The sequence below is a fragment of the Trachemys scripta genome, chromosome 1, assembly GCF_013100865.1.
Source record: "Trachemys scripta elegans isolate TJP31775 chromosome 1, CAS_Tse_1.0, whole genome shotgun sequence".
NCBI lineage: Eukaryota > Metazoa > Chordata > Testudines > Emydidae > Trachemys > Trachemys scripta.
The window spans coordinates 336,880,870-336,895,603 of record NC_048298.1 but is presented as its reverse complement, the minus strand read 5'-3'; the positions used below and the strand labels follow the sequence as shown (position 1 = coordinate 336,895,603).

Here is a 14,734-nt window from a genome sequence, read left to right as displayed (position 1 = left end):
AAATAAAATGATCACCTAAAATAAGTGAAGTTTTAGACGGCAAGAGAATTTGCAACACCCTATCCAAGAAATAAGTTCGGTAACAGCGATTTCCAAGTGCTGTTCTATGACTGCTAGTTATATACCCTTCCCTTCTATTCTGTATATGTTCATATACTGCGCTCATCACTGTAACATCTGAGCAACTTCCACTAGTGTGTTAAGCCAACACATCTGTCACGTGTTGTCTGTTTCTTCATCCTCTCTCTGGGGGAAAGTCTTGTTTTGGTAGATTTTTATTTAATTTTTAAAAATAAATGTACACATTGCTATAAGTTAATGTTAGGACGGCAAGGTCAAAGAAATATATCTTGGCCTTGGAGTGGAAGGTGGGTAAGGTTTGTGATGGCTCTTGGGGGGTTTCATTCCACAGTTCATTCCCTAAACAATTCCTCTCCCTGCTTGGTATTCACAGCCTGGCAACATTTGTAGACAGTTTCCACCTCAGCCTGAGATCTTGTCAGATCTAACAAATTTAATAGAGTCAACCTTGAATGGTCCCTTACAATATTTGTTAACTACTTAGGCTAAACAACCTGTTCAACCTTGTATTTAGCTGTGACACTCTGATTAAGTTTCCCAGACCCGAAGAAGAGTTCTGTGTAGCTTGAAAGCTTGTCTCTCTCACCAACAGAAGTTGGCCCAGAAAGTTATTACCTCATCCACCTTGTTTCTCTAATAGCCTGGGACCAACACATCTTCAACAGCACTGCAGATGATGGGAGGCATTCACGGAACTACAGACACTAGCGCTGACACAGAGTTATTAAGTCACTTTGTCCAGTCCTGGTCTGTGCAGGACTGTTCCCTGAAGTATGCTTTCTGATGCTTTGTCCAATCTGGATTTAAAGTATTCCAACTAGAGAGGTTTCCAAGACTTCCTTTGGGAGACTATGCCACAGCTTTAACAATCTTTCATCAGACCTTTTTCTGATGCTCAGCCTACACTTTCCCTTTCTTAAGATTATCCAAGTACTCTTAGAGGGGGGGAAAATCCCATCAACTCTCCCCACTGCAATGCAAAATAAATGAACTAAATCATTGGTGTTAGCAGCCTTAGATATCTGTAGGCAGTGCTGTAGGAAATGAGGTTTCTGATATTATTCCCTTTCTATTAGTATTCGGTCAATTCCCCACTGAGGGATAAGGTATCTGAAAAATTATCAAGAGTAGGCACCCTCCCCACTTTTCTGCTGCCTACCATTCCAGCAGGACTGTGCAAAACAGTCCTCCTCGTTTCAGAGTAGAGAGTCCTCCTTGTGACTCTCCCATGTTCCAGGTACATCATGATGCTCCACTGAGACTGAAATGAAATGATGGGCACCACTACACGCTGGAGGAGACAAGATCTAGCGCGGAGGGTAAGCAGTGGAGCAGTTAATCTGGAAGCCCTACTAACAAACCAGTCAACAAGAGCGCACAGAAAATCTTCTCTGTCTTTTTGCATGGAGAGGTGAGAAGATCCTCTATTCAACAGACGGGAGCCCTGGCAATTCCTCTCTCAAATCTATTCCTGTGTAAAAATGCCTCCTTGAGGTCCCATATTGGAATCACGACACTTCTGATCCAGACAGACTAGATATTAATCCACATTTCAATGCCAGTCAATGTCATCCTACATTGGCCAGATGAATCAATGTTCCTACCAAACCCCCCACAAGAACATGAGAACGGCCATGCTGGGTCAGACTCAATGATCCATTTAGCCTGGTATCCTGCCAGATGCTTCAGAAGGAATGAACAGAACAGGACAATTTCGAGAGATCCATCCCCTGTCGTCCAATCTCAGCTTCTGGCAATTGGCGGTGGAGGTGGAGCCGGAGCATGAGGTTGCATGTCTGACCACCTTAGCTAATAGCCATTGATGGACCTATCCTACATGAACTTATCTAATTCTTTTTTGAAGCCAGTTATACTTTTGGCCTTCGCAACATCCTCTGGCAAGGAGTTCCACAGGTTGACTGTGTGTTGTATAATAAAGTACTTACCTTGTGTTTGTTTCAAACCTGCTGCCTATTAGTTTCATCAGGTGACCCCTAGTTCTTGTGTTATGTGAATGTGTTATGTGAATCCCAGTCCCTTCAAGCAATGAGCTTGAGTGGAAGGTGGTAAGGTTTGTGATGGCTCTTGGGGGGTTTCATTCCACAGTTCAGGCCCTCTGCAGCAATGAAAAACCTGCTGGGCCTCCCTGTGAATTAGGCACCCATCCCACCTCTGCAAATCAGTTCACCACAATAATCTGGGAGGATTTAGTCCAGGATCACAGATTTAGGAAATACTACGTGCTCTCTTTATTGTAGGATGTAGAACAATTAATAGTAACTGCTCTTACCAGCTCCCACTGTTGCTATGGCATTCTCTTGCCCAATGATATGCTCTTTTAGCCGCTGCTCCAGTGGAAATCTGCGTCGTTCCTCTAACTCTCTTTTACGCTGCTCCTCCTGGAACTGTGGAAAGGAAACAAATACTATGAGCAAAATATTTTCTCATCAAACAACAACTAATGTCTATATAGTGCCTTTCATGCAAAGGACCCTAAAATGCTTTGCAAACATATATATGAATTATACACAGGGATCACTTCTCCTAATCACTGAAAAGCAGCTATATGTGGGGTGGGACTGGCAGTTGTTAACAGCACCCAGTGCAACACTGTACAAATTTAGGAAAGAAAATGAAAAATATTGTATCTGGGAGAAAATGAAGGGGGGAATTTAGGTGGCAGAATGTAATTAACCAAGCTGGATTTTACCTGGACGGTCTTTAATGACTAGGAGTGATCAGAAACTTAATTGTGCATCTCATTTGAAAGATGGCACCAACGGATGGCACTTTGCTAGGCCAGTGATTTAGCACTGAGTGGGAAGAGCACTACCTACTGAATCGCCCAGCCATGGAACAACAAGCGTGAGCTTGCTTATCTCAATAAATATACTAATTAATAATAATATTTGGATCTTCCTTAGCATCTTCTATTCAAGGGTCTCAACATTCGCTAGTGAATTAAGCCTTACAACAACCTATGAAGTATGGAGGAACCATTATTATCCCTATTTCATGGACTGGAAAAATGAGGCACAGAACGGCCTAAACTCGAAAGATCCCGAAGGGCTTTGCATACACAGAATGTACAAAGGGGTCATGGACAGAAGTTTGTTTACTTTGAGTATTTGCCTTCTTTCAGCTCCAATTCACAAGGAAATCAGTCCTGCTCCTCTTGCGTGAGGAGCTGGGCCCAGTGATTCATGCACTTGCCCTCTCTGCACTCTTACTGAAATGTGTTGTATCTGAAGCCGAAAACAATGTCAAGTGTCCAGCTGGTTCAATGTGCAGCTTCCCACCTCCTTCTTCATGGGTTAGGCCACTGTGAGCCCATCAGGCCTGTGCTTCAGTCCTTCCGCTGGCTCCCAGTCCCCTTTGAAAATCCCAGTGACTGGGCACCAGTTGTGACTGGGTATCCAGGTAGCTTTGACACCCAGTACTGAGAGCAGTTTTCCAAAGGACAAACAAGGCGAGCTTTCTGCTTTGGAAATTCTGCTTATTGTCTGACCATCCAATTCCTCAGCCGCACACCAAAGGTGGCCGTCTGTACATCCCTCTGCATGTGACTTACTCAAGGTCAACAAGTGAGTCAGTGGGACTGAACACAGGCCTCCTGGCTAACTCTCCTGTGCTCTAACCACTAGACAATTATACCTTGTTGGTACACTGAAAATACAGCACCCTGATAACAGACTTTGATGCGATGCAGAGATTTAGCTAAAAGGAGGTCGGGAACACCTGGGATTCCGACTGGTGTACAATCTAAGCATTTAAACTGTCTTCTGAAGGTGACACTCTCACAACAAAAGCAAACTCTGCTGCGAAAGCTGCAGCGGCCCGAGTGGATAAAACACATCAGCCAGTTTGCCAGTGTTTCCCTGTTATGGTAGTGACCCTGACAGAAGTTAAAAAAAATAAATAGCAAACAATCCAATTTTGGCTGCTGCTATCAGTCTACTGTATAACTGAGAGATCCCATCAGTCCTGATGTTTCATATGGAGCAATAACTTCACTGCTGATCCCAGTGGAATGACACATGGAGGATAGAATCCAGTGTGTCAACTGTGTATCTCCCGCAGGCTTCGTATATATCACCAGGCTCAAACTACTGCAGCTCCTTCTATATATCTATGTCTTTCTATATATCAGGACAAATACTTTATTTTTTTTTTAAAGCAGTGTGAGGAATATAAGCTGTGCTGGTGGAATCCATATGATCCGTTCTGGTTTAGATGTAAAAGGAAGGGTGCACAACAGGAGAAGTAATGGAAAAGAACTGTGGTGCTCGTCTCTTTGGGAACCGTCTCCCTCTGGAAGACCAAGGCCAAAGCACCTGTGACACATGGTGTAAGAATTTAAAACATGAGGACACAAGAGATTCGGGGAAGGAAGCGAGACTATTCAGCTCACAAAGAGAGTCTGCACTTTAACGTCACCAGGAGCAAAGACAAGCCAGTGCTTTGCAGAATCCCTCCTGTTGCCTCTGCCTGAGCATCTTTTCAGGGCAGGCCACTCAAAAGAGGCACCACCGTGTTGAGTGAGAGCATGCCTGCTTCTCTCTTCTGAGCTGAATTCTTGTCTTGCGTTATTGTGTTCCACCCCCTCGTCCTATGACTGCAGCTGTGTTTGAGACAGGGAAACACTTACGTTACACAGGGATTGGATAAACAGGTCACTCAGGCTCCCCACAGCTACAGTGCTTAATGCAGTGCTGATCAGCCCGTTGGGAAATGGATATGAAAAGGGTCCTACCAAATTCACAGCCGTGAAAAACATGTCATGGACTGTGAAATCTGGTCTCCCCTGTGAAATCTGGCTATTGTAGGTGGCATTGCTGCCTTCGGAGCTGGGCGCCCGGCCAGCAGATGCAGCTCTCTGGATGCCCAGCTTTAAAGGCAGCGCCACCAGCAGCAGCACAGAAGTAAGGGTGGCATGCTATGGTATTGCCACCCTTACTTTTCCACTGCTGCTGGAGTCAGCACTGCCTTCAGAGCTGGGTGCCTGGCCAGCAGCTGCCACTCTCCGGCCACCCAGCTCTGAAGACAGTGCTGAAGTAAGGGTGGCAATACAACGACCCCCCTACAATAGCTGTGTGTCCCCCCTGCATGACCCTCTTTTGAGCTGGGATCCTCTCGGTTACAACACTGTGAAATTTAAGATTTAAATATTTGAAATCATGAAATTCAAGATTTTTATAACGCTGTGACTGTGAAATGTACCAAAATGGACCGTCAATTTGGTAGGGCTCCAGATATGACCTATTAGACACATACAGATTATTATTACAGTGCCTATGCAGTAAGAAAGAAGGCATAATTCCCCGTATGGGAATAACCAATACCAATATAAACCCATCTATACCAGTATAACTGCATTCACACTTGGGGGAAAGGGGGACTGCTTTAATTATACTGGTGTAGTTAAAAATGGTACGGCTTACGTGTGTAGACAAGACCTATGTGAAGGCGAAACCATCACCATCATCTTCCTGTGACTTTGTTTTTCTATTTCATGTTTCGCAAAGGTTTTGTGGGGAACGTTTCTCAGGTCCAGGACGGAATTTCTGAGAGACAGAGGAAGACACCTCTGGAATAGCCAACAGCCCAGTCAGACAGGAGAGTCCTTTGGCTCAAGCCCCCACTCTGCCTGATTTGGAGCAGGGACTTGACCCTGGGTCTCCCACCTCCCAGGTGAGTGCCCTAACCATCAGGCCTGGCTGTCCTGGGGTTGGTCTCTCTCTAGTTTTTTCCCAAGGTCTCGTTTTCATTCTGCACCAGAAAGACAACACATTTCAGAACCTCGACACTTTTCACAAAATGGAGACAGCAGAGAACAAAATAAAAGAGGAAAACCCACCATTTTATAAAAAACAGAACTCGAGGTCAGGCCAGTATCCTTGCCCATCTATCTTGGTTTTATACTGCATTCATCACTGTAATATCTAGAGACCCTCCAAGTTTTTGACAAACAGGATCTTTCTTCCTAACCCTACCTAGAAGAAGTTTGTGCGAACAGAGGCAGTTAACGGGCGTTTCGGAGGGAGTAGCGCCAGGCTCAGCTACAGTCTTCTGTGCTTGGAGGTAGCAGGACTTAGTGAGTGGTGTGTTTGGTCCCTTTGTGGATTGTTTGTTTGACTGTTGTTTGTTCGCTCTCTGTGTACAGGCTGCATAGCTGGGCTGTGGGCCCCTGAGTAAGTCCTTGGACCTTTGATCAGCCCAGCTGTTTGAAGTCTCTGCCCCTGGAGGTCAGGTGAGCTAAGCAGGGAAGATGTGGTCACTTGCTAGGCGAACTCAAAAGCTGTGAACAGAGGCAGCTAACAGTGGAGTTATGAAAGGGACTGAGAGAGCCTTTCCTTCCAGGTTCACCACTGTGTGTGATATCAAGATGGCCACCGATGGAACAGTGGCAGTGACTCTTTCCTGCCTGACGACATAAGGGACTTCCTGGGCATGAAGTGGAATTTGGTGGCCATACTGGGAGGAAAAGATTCTTGAACGGAGGGGTGGGGAGGAGCAAGTTGAGACGCTACTAAGAATCAGAGAAGCTGAGGAGTTCCTAGACAACCAAATTCAGGAAATACCAGTACCCCAGGTTCCAAGCAGAATAGAGCTGGTCACAAAGGAATCAGTGAGAGAGGGAGTCAGAGAGGAGGTCTGGAAGTTCAAATAACCGCAAGAGGTCATGGCAGCATTGTGCATGATTGCAGACAGATGAGCATAGGCAGCCTGGGGCCCTCAGAGAGAAGAGAAGCAGGAGGAATTCCACACAGCTAGAAGTTTCTTATCAATAATTGGGTCCTCAAAATGGAAATTACAAAAGATAACCTCTCTAGATCCTGCTGGTCCAAGAGAATGCATAGCTGTATGGGACAGGTATGGATGGGTGCTTGGCCCAACCTATAAGAAAATCAAGCGTATCCACAAAGATTTCTCCAGCTGTGCAAGAAAGACATACAATCCTTGCTGGAGATTCAATACTTAGAAGAACTGAAAGAACATTCTGCAAGGGACAGGCAGACAACAGGATAGCGTACTGCCTTCCTGGAGCCAAGATATGAGATGATGCTCTAAGCCTGGATAGGCTTCTGAAGTCTATGGGCAAAGAACCATTGGTAATGGTTCATACTGGCACTAATGATACTGCATCGCGGGATATCTTGCAGATAGTAGACGACTTCAGGGAACTTGGAAGCATGCTGAAGAAGAATAATGTCCAAGCAATCTTCTCTGAGATCCTTCCTGTTCCACGAGCACAGAAAAACAGAAGGCAGAAGATGCTGAAAATGAATCGCTGGCTAGGTAAGTGATGTAGGGTAGAGGGCTTTGGTTTTGTGGAACATTGGCCCACCTTCTACAGGGAGAGGGGGCTGTATAGTTTGCATAGCCTCCACCTCAGTAGAAAGAGGACCAATCTCCACAGGAACAGGTTGGCTAGAGTAGTCAGGAGGGGGTTAAACTAATAGCAAAAGGGGAGGTAAAAAGTGGGAAGATATGAGCACTCAGCACAAAAATCAAGATGTTGTGAATAAACTTAATCAAGAAACCAAACGACATGAAAAGAAAACAAATAAATTGCTCTACTTTAATGCTAGGACCCTGAGTAACAAACAAGAGGAATTAAAATTGCTCATTTATGAACATAAATTCAATCTAGTTGGTGTTACTGAAACCTGGTGGGACGAGTCGCACAATAGGAATGTTAAAATCAATGGTTCTAACCTATTTAGGAAGGATCGAGCAGCCAAAATGGGATGGGGAGGGGCACTCTACCTCAAAAATGGCATTACCTGTTTCTGAGTCACTGATAACTCAGAAGAAAATGATCTTGAATGCTTATGGATCATATACTAACAGATCAAGCACAAGATGGGGTATTAGTTGGTGTCCGCTACATACACCAAGTCATACAAGGGAACAGGATGACCAGCTCCTTATGCACCTATCTATAATGTGTAGGGGAAAAAATAACCTGTGCGATCATCAGAGACTTCCATTTGAGTGGCATATGCTGGAGGTCTCATGCTACTTGGAATTTCTAAACATTACAGATGACAATTTCTTAATTCAAAAAGTGTTTTAGGATTAGGGAATTCTATATTAGACATAAGGGAATTCTATATTAGACCTTGTCCTAACAGACAAAGAGGAACTGACCACACAACTAAAAGTTAATGGTAGCTTAGGTACAAATGATCATGACTTGATTACATTTATAAGGTGTAAGCAGAATAAAGTCCAGAGTAGTAATATATATACTTGGTGCTTTAATAGGGCAAATTTCATAAAGCTGAAAATAATTATGAGCCAAAAAAGCTGGGAGGAAGAATTTAATCAGGAAACTGTGAATGACAATTGGGAATCATTTAAGAACACCTTACTAGATGCACCAAAAGCCACATTCCCACAATTGAGGGAAAAGGCTGCACTGGTTACAAAATCAATCTGGTTGAGAGGGGAGGTGAAGGCAGCTGTAAAAAATAAAAAAATAATATTTAACAAATGGAAAAAAGGTGAAATTGATAGTAATGAATATAAATCAGAAGTTAGTAATTGTAGAAAATTGGTAAGGGAAGCCAAGGGACACAAGGAGAAAGCCATGGCCAGTAGTTAAGGAAATAAGGAGTTTTTTAACTATATTAGGAACAAACGGAATCCTAACAGTTATATTGGTCCATTACTAGATGGAAATGGTAGAATTATCAATGTTAATGCCGAAAAGGCAGAAGTGTTCAATAAATATTTCTGTTGTATTTGAGGGGAAACAGATGATGTAGTCTGTGGCAGATTTAATCTCAAGAAAAGCTTCATAACTATGATTCTAGTCATATTATACAATGATGATAATACTCTTTCCATTCCAGTAGTATTTTGGGAGGATATGTTAATCAGCAGCTCCTAAAATCAGATATTTTAAATCAGCAGGTCCAGATAACTTGCATCCAAGACCTTTAAAAACGCTATCTGAGAAGCTCACTGGACTGTTAATGCTGATTTTCAATAAGTCTTGGAACACTAGAAAAGTGGGAAGTTCCAAAGGACTGAAAGAAAGCTAATGTTATGCCAATATTTAAAAAGGGTAAATGGGATGACCCAGGTAATTTTTGGCCTGTCAGTCATCAATCTCATGCAAGATAATGGAGCAGCTGACGTGGGACTCGATTAATAAAGAACAAGAGAATGCAATTAATGCAAATCAACATGGGTTATGGAAACTAGATCCTGTCAAAAGAACTTGATATCTTTATTTGATGAGATTACAAGTTTGGCTGATAAAGGTAATAGCGTTGACATAATATAGAATCATAGCGCTAGAAGGGACCACGAGGGTCATCTAGTCTAACCCCCTGCCAAGATGAAGGATTTATTGTGTCTAAACGATCCAAGACAGGATGGCTAGCCAGCCCCCTTTTAAAAACTTCCAGTGAAGGAGCTTCCACAACCTCCCTAGGCCATCTGTTCCATTGTCCTCCTGTTCTTTCGGTTTTTCCTGAGATTTAATCTAAATCTGCTATGCTGTAGTTTGAACCCATTGCCTCTTTCCTGCCTTCCGTGGCAAGAGAAAAACTTTTCTCCATCTTTTTTTATGGCAGTTTTTCAAGTATTTGAAGATTGCTATCAAGTATTTGAAGACTGTCCCCGCTTAATCTCCTCTTTTCCAAACTAAATATACCCGGTTCCTTCAGCCTTTGCGCCTATGGTTTGCATTCCATCCCTCTGATCATCTTTGTTGCTCACCTCTGGATCCTTTTCCAGTTTCTCTACATCTTTCCTATACACTGGTGACCACTATTGGACACTGTACTCCAGCTGAGGCCTAATCAGAGCCAAGTAAAGTGGTACTATCCCCTCCCATGATTTGCATGCCCTGACTCTGTTAATGCAACCTGAAACTGTATTTGGTTTTTTTGCAACAGCATTGCACTGCTGACTCAAGTTGAGGTGGTGATTCACCACAACCCCCAGATCCTTCTCAGCAGTGCTGCTGCCAAGCCAGTTATCCCCCATTCTGTATTTGTGTATTTGGTTTTTCTTCCCTACGTGTACCACCTTTGTTTTTGTTGAATTTCATTTTTTCGTCCCCAGCCCAGTTCTCCAATTTATCAAGATACCTCTGGATTTTAGTTCTACCCTTCAAAGTGTTTGCAACCCCCCAGCTTTGCATCATCTGCAAATTCGATCAGTATGCTCTCTATTCCTACACCCAGGTCATTAATAAAAATGTTAAACAAGACCGGACCCCGAAGAGATCCCTTTTGGAACCCCACTTGAGACGTCCCTCCAATCTGACATCACTCCATTAATAGTTACTCTTTGTTTGTGGTTGTTTAATCAATTATGGATCCACTTAATGGTAGTTCCACCAAACCCACATTTCTCCAGCTTTCTTATCAGTATGTCACGTGTGACTGTGTCAAAAGCCTTGCTAAAGTCCAGGTATATTATGTCCACTACATTCCCCCATCCATCAAACCAGTTACCCTGTCAAAGAAGGAAATCAACCTGGTTTGGCATGATTTGTTCTTTGTAAATCCATGCTGGCTGCTAGTAATTACCGCTTCATCTTCCAGGTATTTTCAAATTGAATGTTTTATACATTACTCTAGTAGCTTCCTAGGTATCGAAGTCAGGCTGATGGGCCTATTGTTCTGCGGCTCCTCCTTTTTAAAGATGGTTAGCCCTTCTCCAGTCTTCTGGAACCTCTCCTATCATCAATGAGTTTGTAAATAGTATCGCCAGTGGCTCCTAGATTTCTTTCGCTAATTCCTTCAGTACTCTTGGGTGAATAGCATCTGGCCTCGCTGATCTGAATTCATTCAAATTGGTCAGAAGATCTCTGATGTGTTCTTTATCCCGATTTGCATCCCTTCTTTATTTTCGGTGGTAACTTCACTAGTCATCCAGACACGTTATTTTTTTGTGAGAAGACTGACGCAAAGTAGGTACCGAGCAGCTCTGCTTTCCTATCATCTTCCATTACCAGCTCACCTTCAGCACTGAGCAGGGGACCCACACCGTCTTTGATCTTTCTTTTTTGTCTGACATATTTGAAGAACTCCTTCTGGTTGTCCCTTACATTCTTTGTTAGCTGGAACTCATCCTTTGCCCTGACTTTCCTGATTCTGTTCCTACACACTTGTGCTATTCCCATGTATACTTCCTGGGTGACATGCCCCTCTTTCCATTTCCTGTATGTATCCTGGTTTTTAAATAGCTCAAAAGCTCCTTGTGCAGCCACACTGACCTCCTCTTGCTCTTCTTTTCCTTCCTCTGCAGCGGAATAGCTTGATGTTGAGCCTCCAGTGTTACATCTTTTAGGAACTGCCAGCCCCCTTCGACTCCTTTCCAACTTTCTTCAGTCCCCCCTCCACTGCCCTCTCTGATTCTTTGGCATGCTGTGCCCGCAGTACCAAATCCTGACTTCTATCCAGGAAGTCTTCATTTTCTCTTGCGCAATGCAGGGTCGATACTTGGACCTCCAGTCCTTTGACCTTTGCTTCCAGTATGGAGACCAGCTTGCGCTTTGTATAGATCAAATCACTTCTCTCCTCTAGGAGAAAGACACACATGGCGCATCCTGTGGAGGTCATAACAGCAGATCCCTCACTATCCATTTTTTCTACCATGTAATGTATCAAGAACCTCCTCAGATAATGTATTTACTGCTCGTACAAGCTTGAAAAGCAGAAACTCTGTGGGCTCTCCCCCTAGGCAAACTCCCACACAAACTCCCTCTGTTTGTGTCTCCTCTCTTCGCTGCTCACTAGGTTCGCAATATACTTAAGACATCTGTAAGGCATTTGATTTGGTACTGCACAACATATTGATTAAAAAACAAGAATGACATACAATTAACATGGCACACATTAAATGGATTAAAAACTGGCTAACTGATAGGTCTCATAATGTAACTGTAATTGGGGAATCATCATTGAGTGGTCCCAGAAGGGTCTCACAGGGATTGGTTCTTGGCCCTATGCTATTTAACATCTTTATCAATTACCTGGAAGAGAACATTAAAACATTACTGATAAAGTTTGCAGATGAAACAAAAATTGGGGGAGTGGTAAATAATGAAGAGGACATGTCACTGATTCACAGAGATCTAGATCGCTCGGTAAACTGGGTGCAAAGAATGTGTGTTTTAATATGGCTAAATGTAAATGCCTATATCTGGGAACAAAGAATATCAGCCATAGTTACAAGATGGGGGACTCTATCCTGGGAAGTAATGACTGAAAAAGATGGGGGGTTGTGGTGGATAATCAGCTGAATATGAGCTCCCAAATGTGATGCTATGGCCAAAGAGCTACTGTGATCCTGGGGTGTATAAATGGGAATCTCAAGAAGGAGCAGAGAGGTTATTTTACCTCTGTATTTGGCACTGGTATAATCACTGTTGGAATCCTGTGTCCAGTTCTGGTGCCCACAATTCAAGAAAGATGTTGACAAATTAGAGACGGTTCAGAGAAGAGCCACAAGACTGATTAAAGGATAGAAAACCTGCTTTCTAGTGATAGATTCAAGGAGCTCAATCTGTTTAGCTTAACAAAGAGAAGGTTAAGGGGAACTGAGTACAGTCTATAAATACCAACATGGGAAACAAATATTTAATAATGGGCTCTTTAATTTAGCAGAGAAAGATATAACACGATCCAATGGCTGGAATTTGAAGCTAGACAAATTCAGACTGGAAATAAGGCATACATTTTTAACAGTGAGAATAGTTAACCACTGGAACAATTTACCAAGAGTCATTGTGCATTCTCCATCTCTGACAATTTTTAAATCAAGATTGGATGTTTTTCTAAAAGCTCTGCTCTAGGAATTATTGTGGGGGAGTTCTCTGGCCTGTGTCATTCAGGAGGTCAGACTAGATGATAACAACGGTCCCTTCTGGCCTTAGAATCTATTAATTGTTTGTTTTGTTTTTAATATAACACACTGAAGTCTCAAATTTGGGGGCAGAAGCAAAACTCTTGCTCCAAAGGCCTGCAGTGTGGTGGAGCTGATTTTCCAAGAGAGGGCTGGGCTTGTGCCAGTCTCCTGCACCCCAGACTGGTTGGATGAAGTGCAGCACTTCTGCCTTAGAAAATGACTCTTGCCCTCTTAGCCACAAGGGTGATGGCAGAGCACGGACTACAGAGGGTCACGGAGACATTGACATAGCTGATGGCAGCAACCTGCCGAAGTTTGGGAGGAAAGACTGAAGTGCTGGGACCTACCTTCATTAGCTCTTTTGGTGTGACTCTGTGCTGTGACTCTAGGAGGCACCACAAAGACCTTGCAGCCCAGGAGGATGTGCGGTTCAAGGGGCTTTCTGCCCACCTAATTTTTGGCTGTTCCAGGGCTGGACAGGCCCCTGGTGTAACTCAGCCCTGGATTTCTCTATGGGCTGCAGCACAGCCCTGAATGTCTGGAGGGCTGTGGATTGCAACCAGACCTGTAACACACCCCCATCCCTAGCACGCTCCCTACACCAGCACCAGTCCTAAGGAGGCAGCCTTACGTCTGTCTCATCGGTGTCTGTGCCAGAGGACTCTTCCTCCAGTCTGAACTGGGGCTTTCAGAGCCCCGTCCCACTGCTCCAGCCCTTTTACCCACAGAGGGGCTGGAGTGGGGGGTCAGGATCTCACTCTCTGTTTAGTAGCAAGACATAACTTTCACTGATTTTTGACCCCAACCATTTTTGTCCCTGTGCACAACTGGACAAGGCTCCCTGCAAAGCAAGTCACAATTGTTCCTTAATCTGCACTGCTTGCCTCCTTCCTGTCACCCTGAGACCAATGAACTCCCATGATCAGTGACTGGGGCAGTCAGTGAAAGCCAGGGCTCAGGCACGGCCACGCATCATGTTACTGCTATACTGGCACTACCAGAGAGGAAATCACAAAGAGAGCCTGACCTTGTTTCCATTTTACTTTAGTCAAATATTCTCTGGGCAGGTGACCAGCCACCAGTGAAAGTGACACCCCATTACACCGTGTTTAAATGCTATGAATGGGGACTGTTTTCTCCCTCGGATAACTGATCTCTAGTTCTTCTGATTAAACTTTTATGGAACATCATTGGCATATAAGTGGATTACACCAGTGTTACGTGCTCTGAAAGAGATGCAGAGACTGATACTTTGCTCTCCTTGTGCTAGGCAGGAGGCAACCAAGCTCCTACGTTCACCTGGGCTAAGAGGTTCTTGCGACATAGTGCCAAATGTAAAGGAGGAGAACCCATCTTTTTAATAAGAGACACACTCTATTAGCTTTGTCAGACCTCACCTTGAGATAGCAATCCCTGGCTCCCAGTTGCTAATACGAGCCTGGTAATTGTGATCACTGGCTTTTATTATTCTTTATCCAGTATGGCACCCCTCCCAGCCATGATTTCATTTACGGGAAAATATTCAAAGAACAGAGGTTCAAAAGCACAGCTGCTAGTGGGGCTGAATGTCTGCAGAGAACCTGGGCATGTGTAGGACACAACCTCTTTTACATTACAGGAAAAGGAATTTAAAAGATTAAATAAACTAGGATTATATATTTGTTTTCAGCTGGAAAACATGTCAGGAATACAAACTAAGCTATTTAAGTAATGCCAGTCTTTGGAGATTTTGGGTGGCATTCACATCAAGGGCCAAATCTATCCCTGGAGTAACTCG

At 43.8% G+C, this 14,734-nt stretch overlaps 1 protein-coding gene across 1 annotated transcript in view; it reads right to left on the bottom strand.

Annotated features, from left to right (window-relative positions):
• The window catches only part of CLPB (caseinolytic mitochondrial matrix peptidase chaperone subunit B), a 135,745-nt gene that overhangs the window by 40,360 nt on the left and 80,651 nt on the right, over positions 1 to 14,734 (bottom strand). The window contains exon 7 of the mRNA XM_034759224.1: positions 2,372 to 2,486. Coding sequence (XP_034615115.1) covers positions 2,372 to 2,486 — 115 coding nt within the window. The remainder of the gene's footprint in view (positions 1 to 2,371; positions 2,487 to 14,734) is intronic.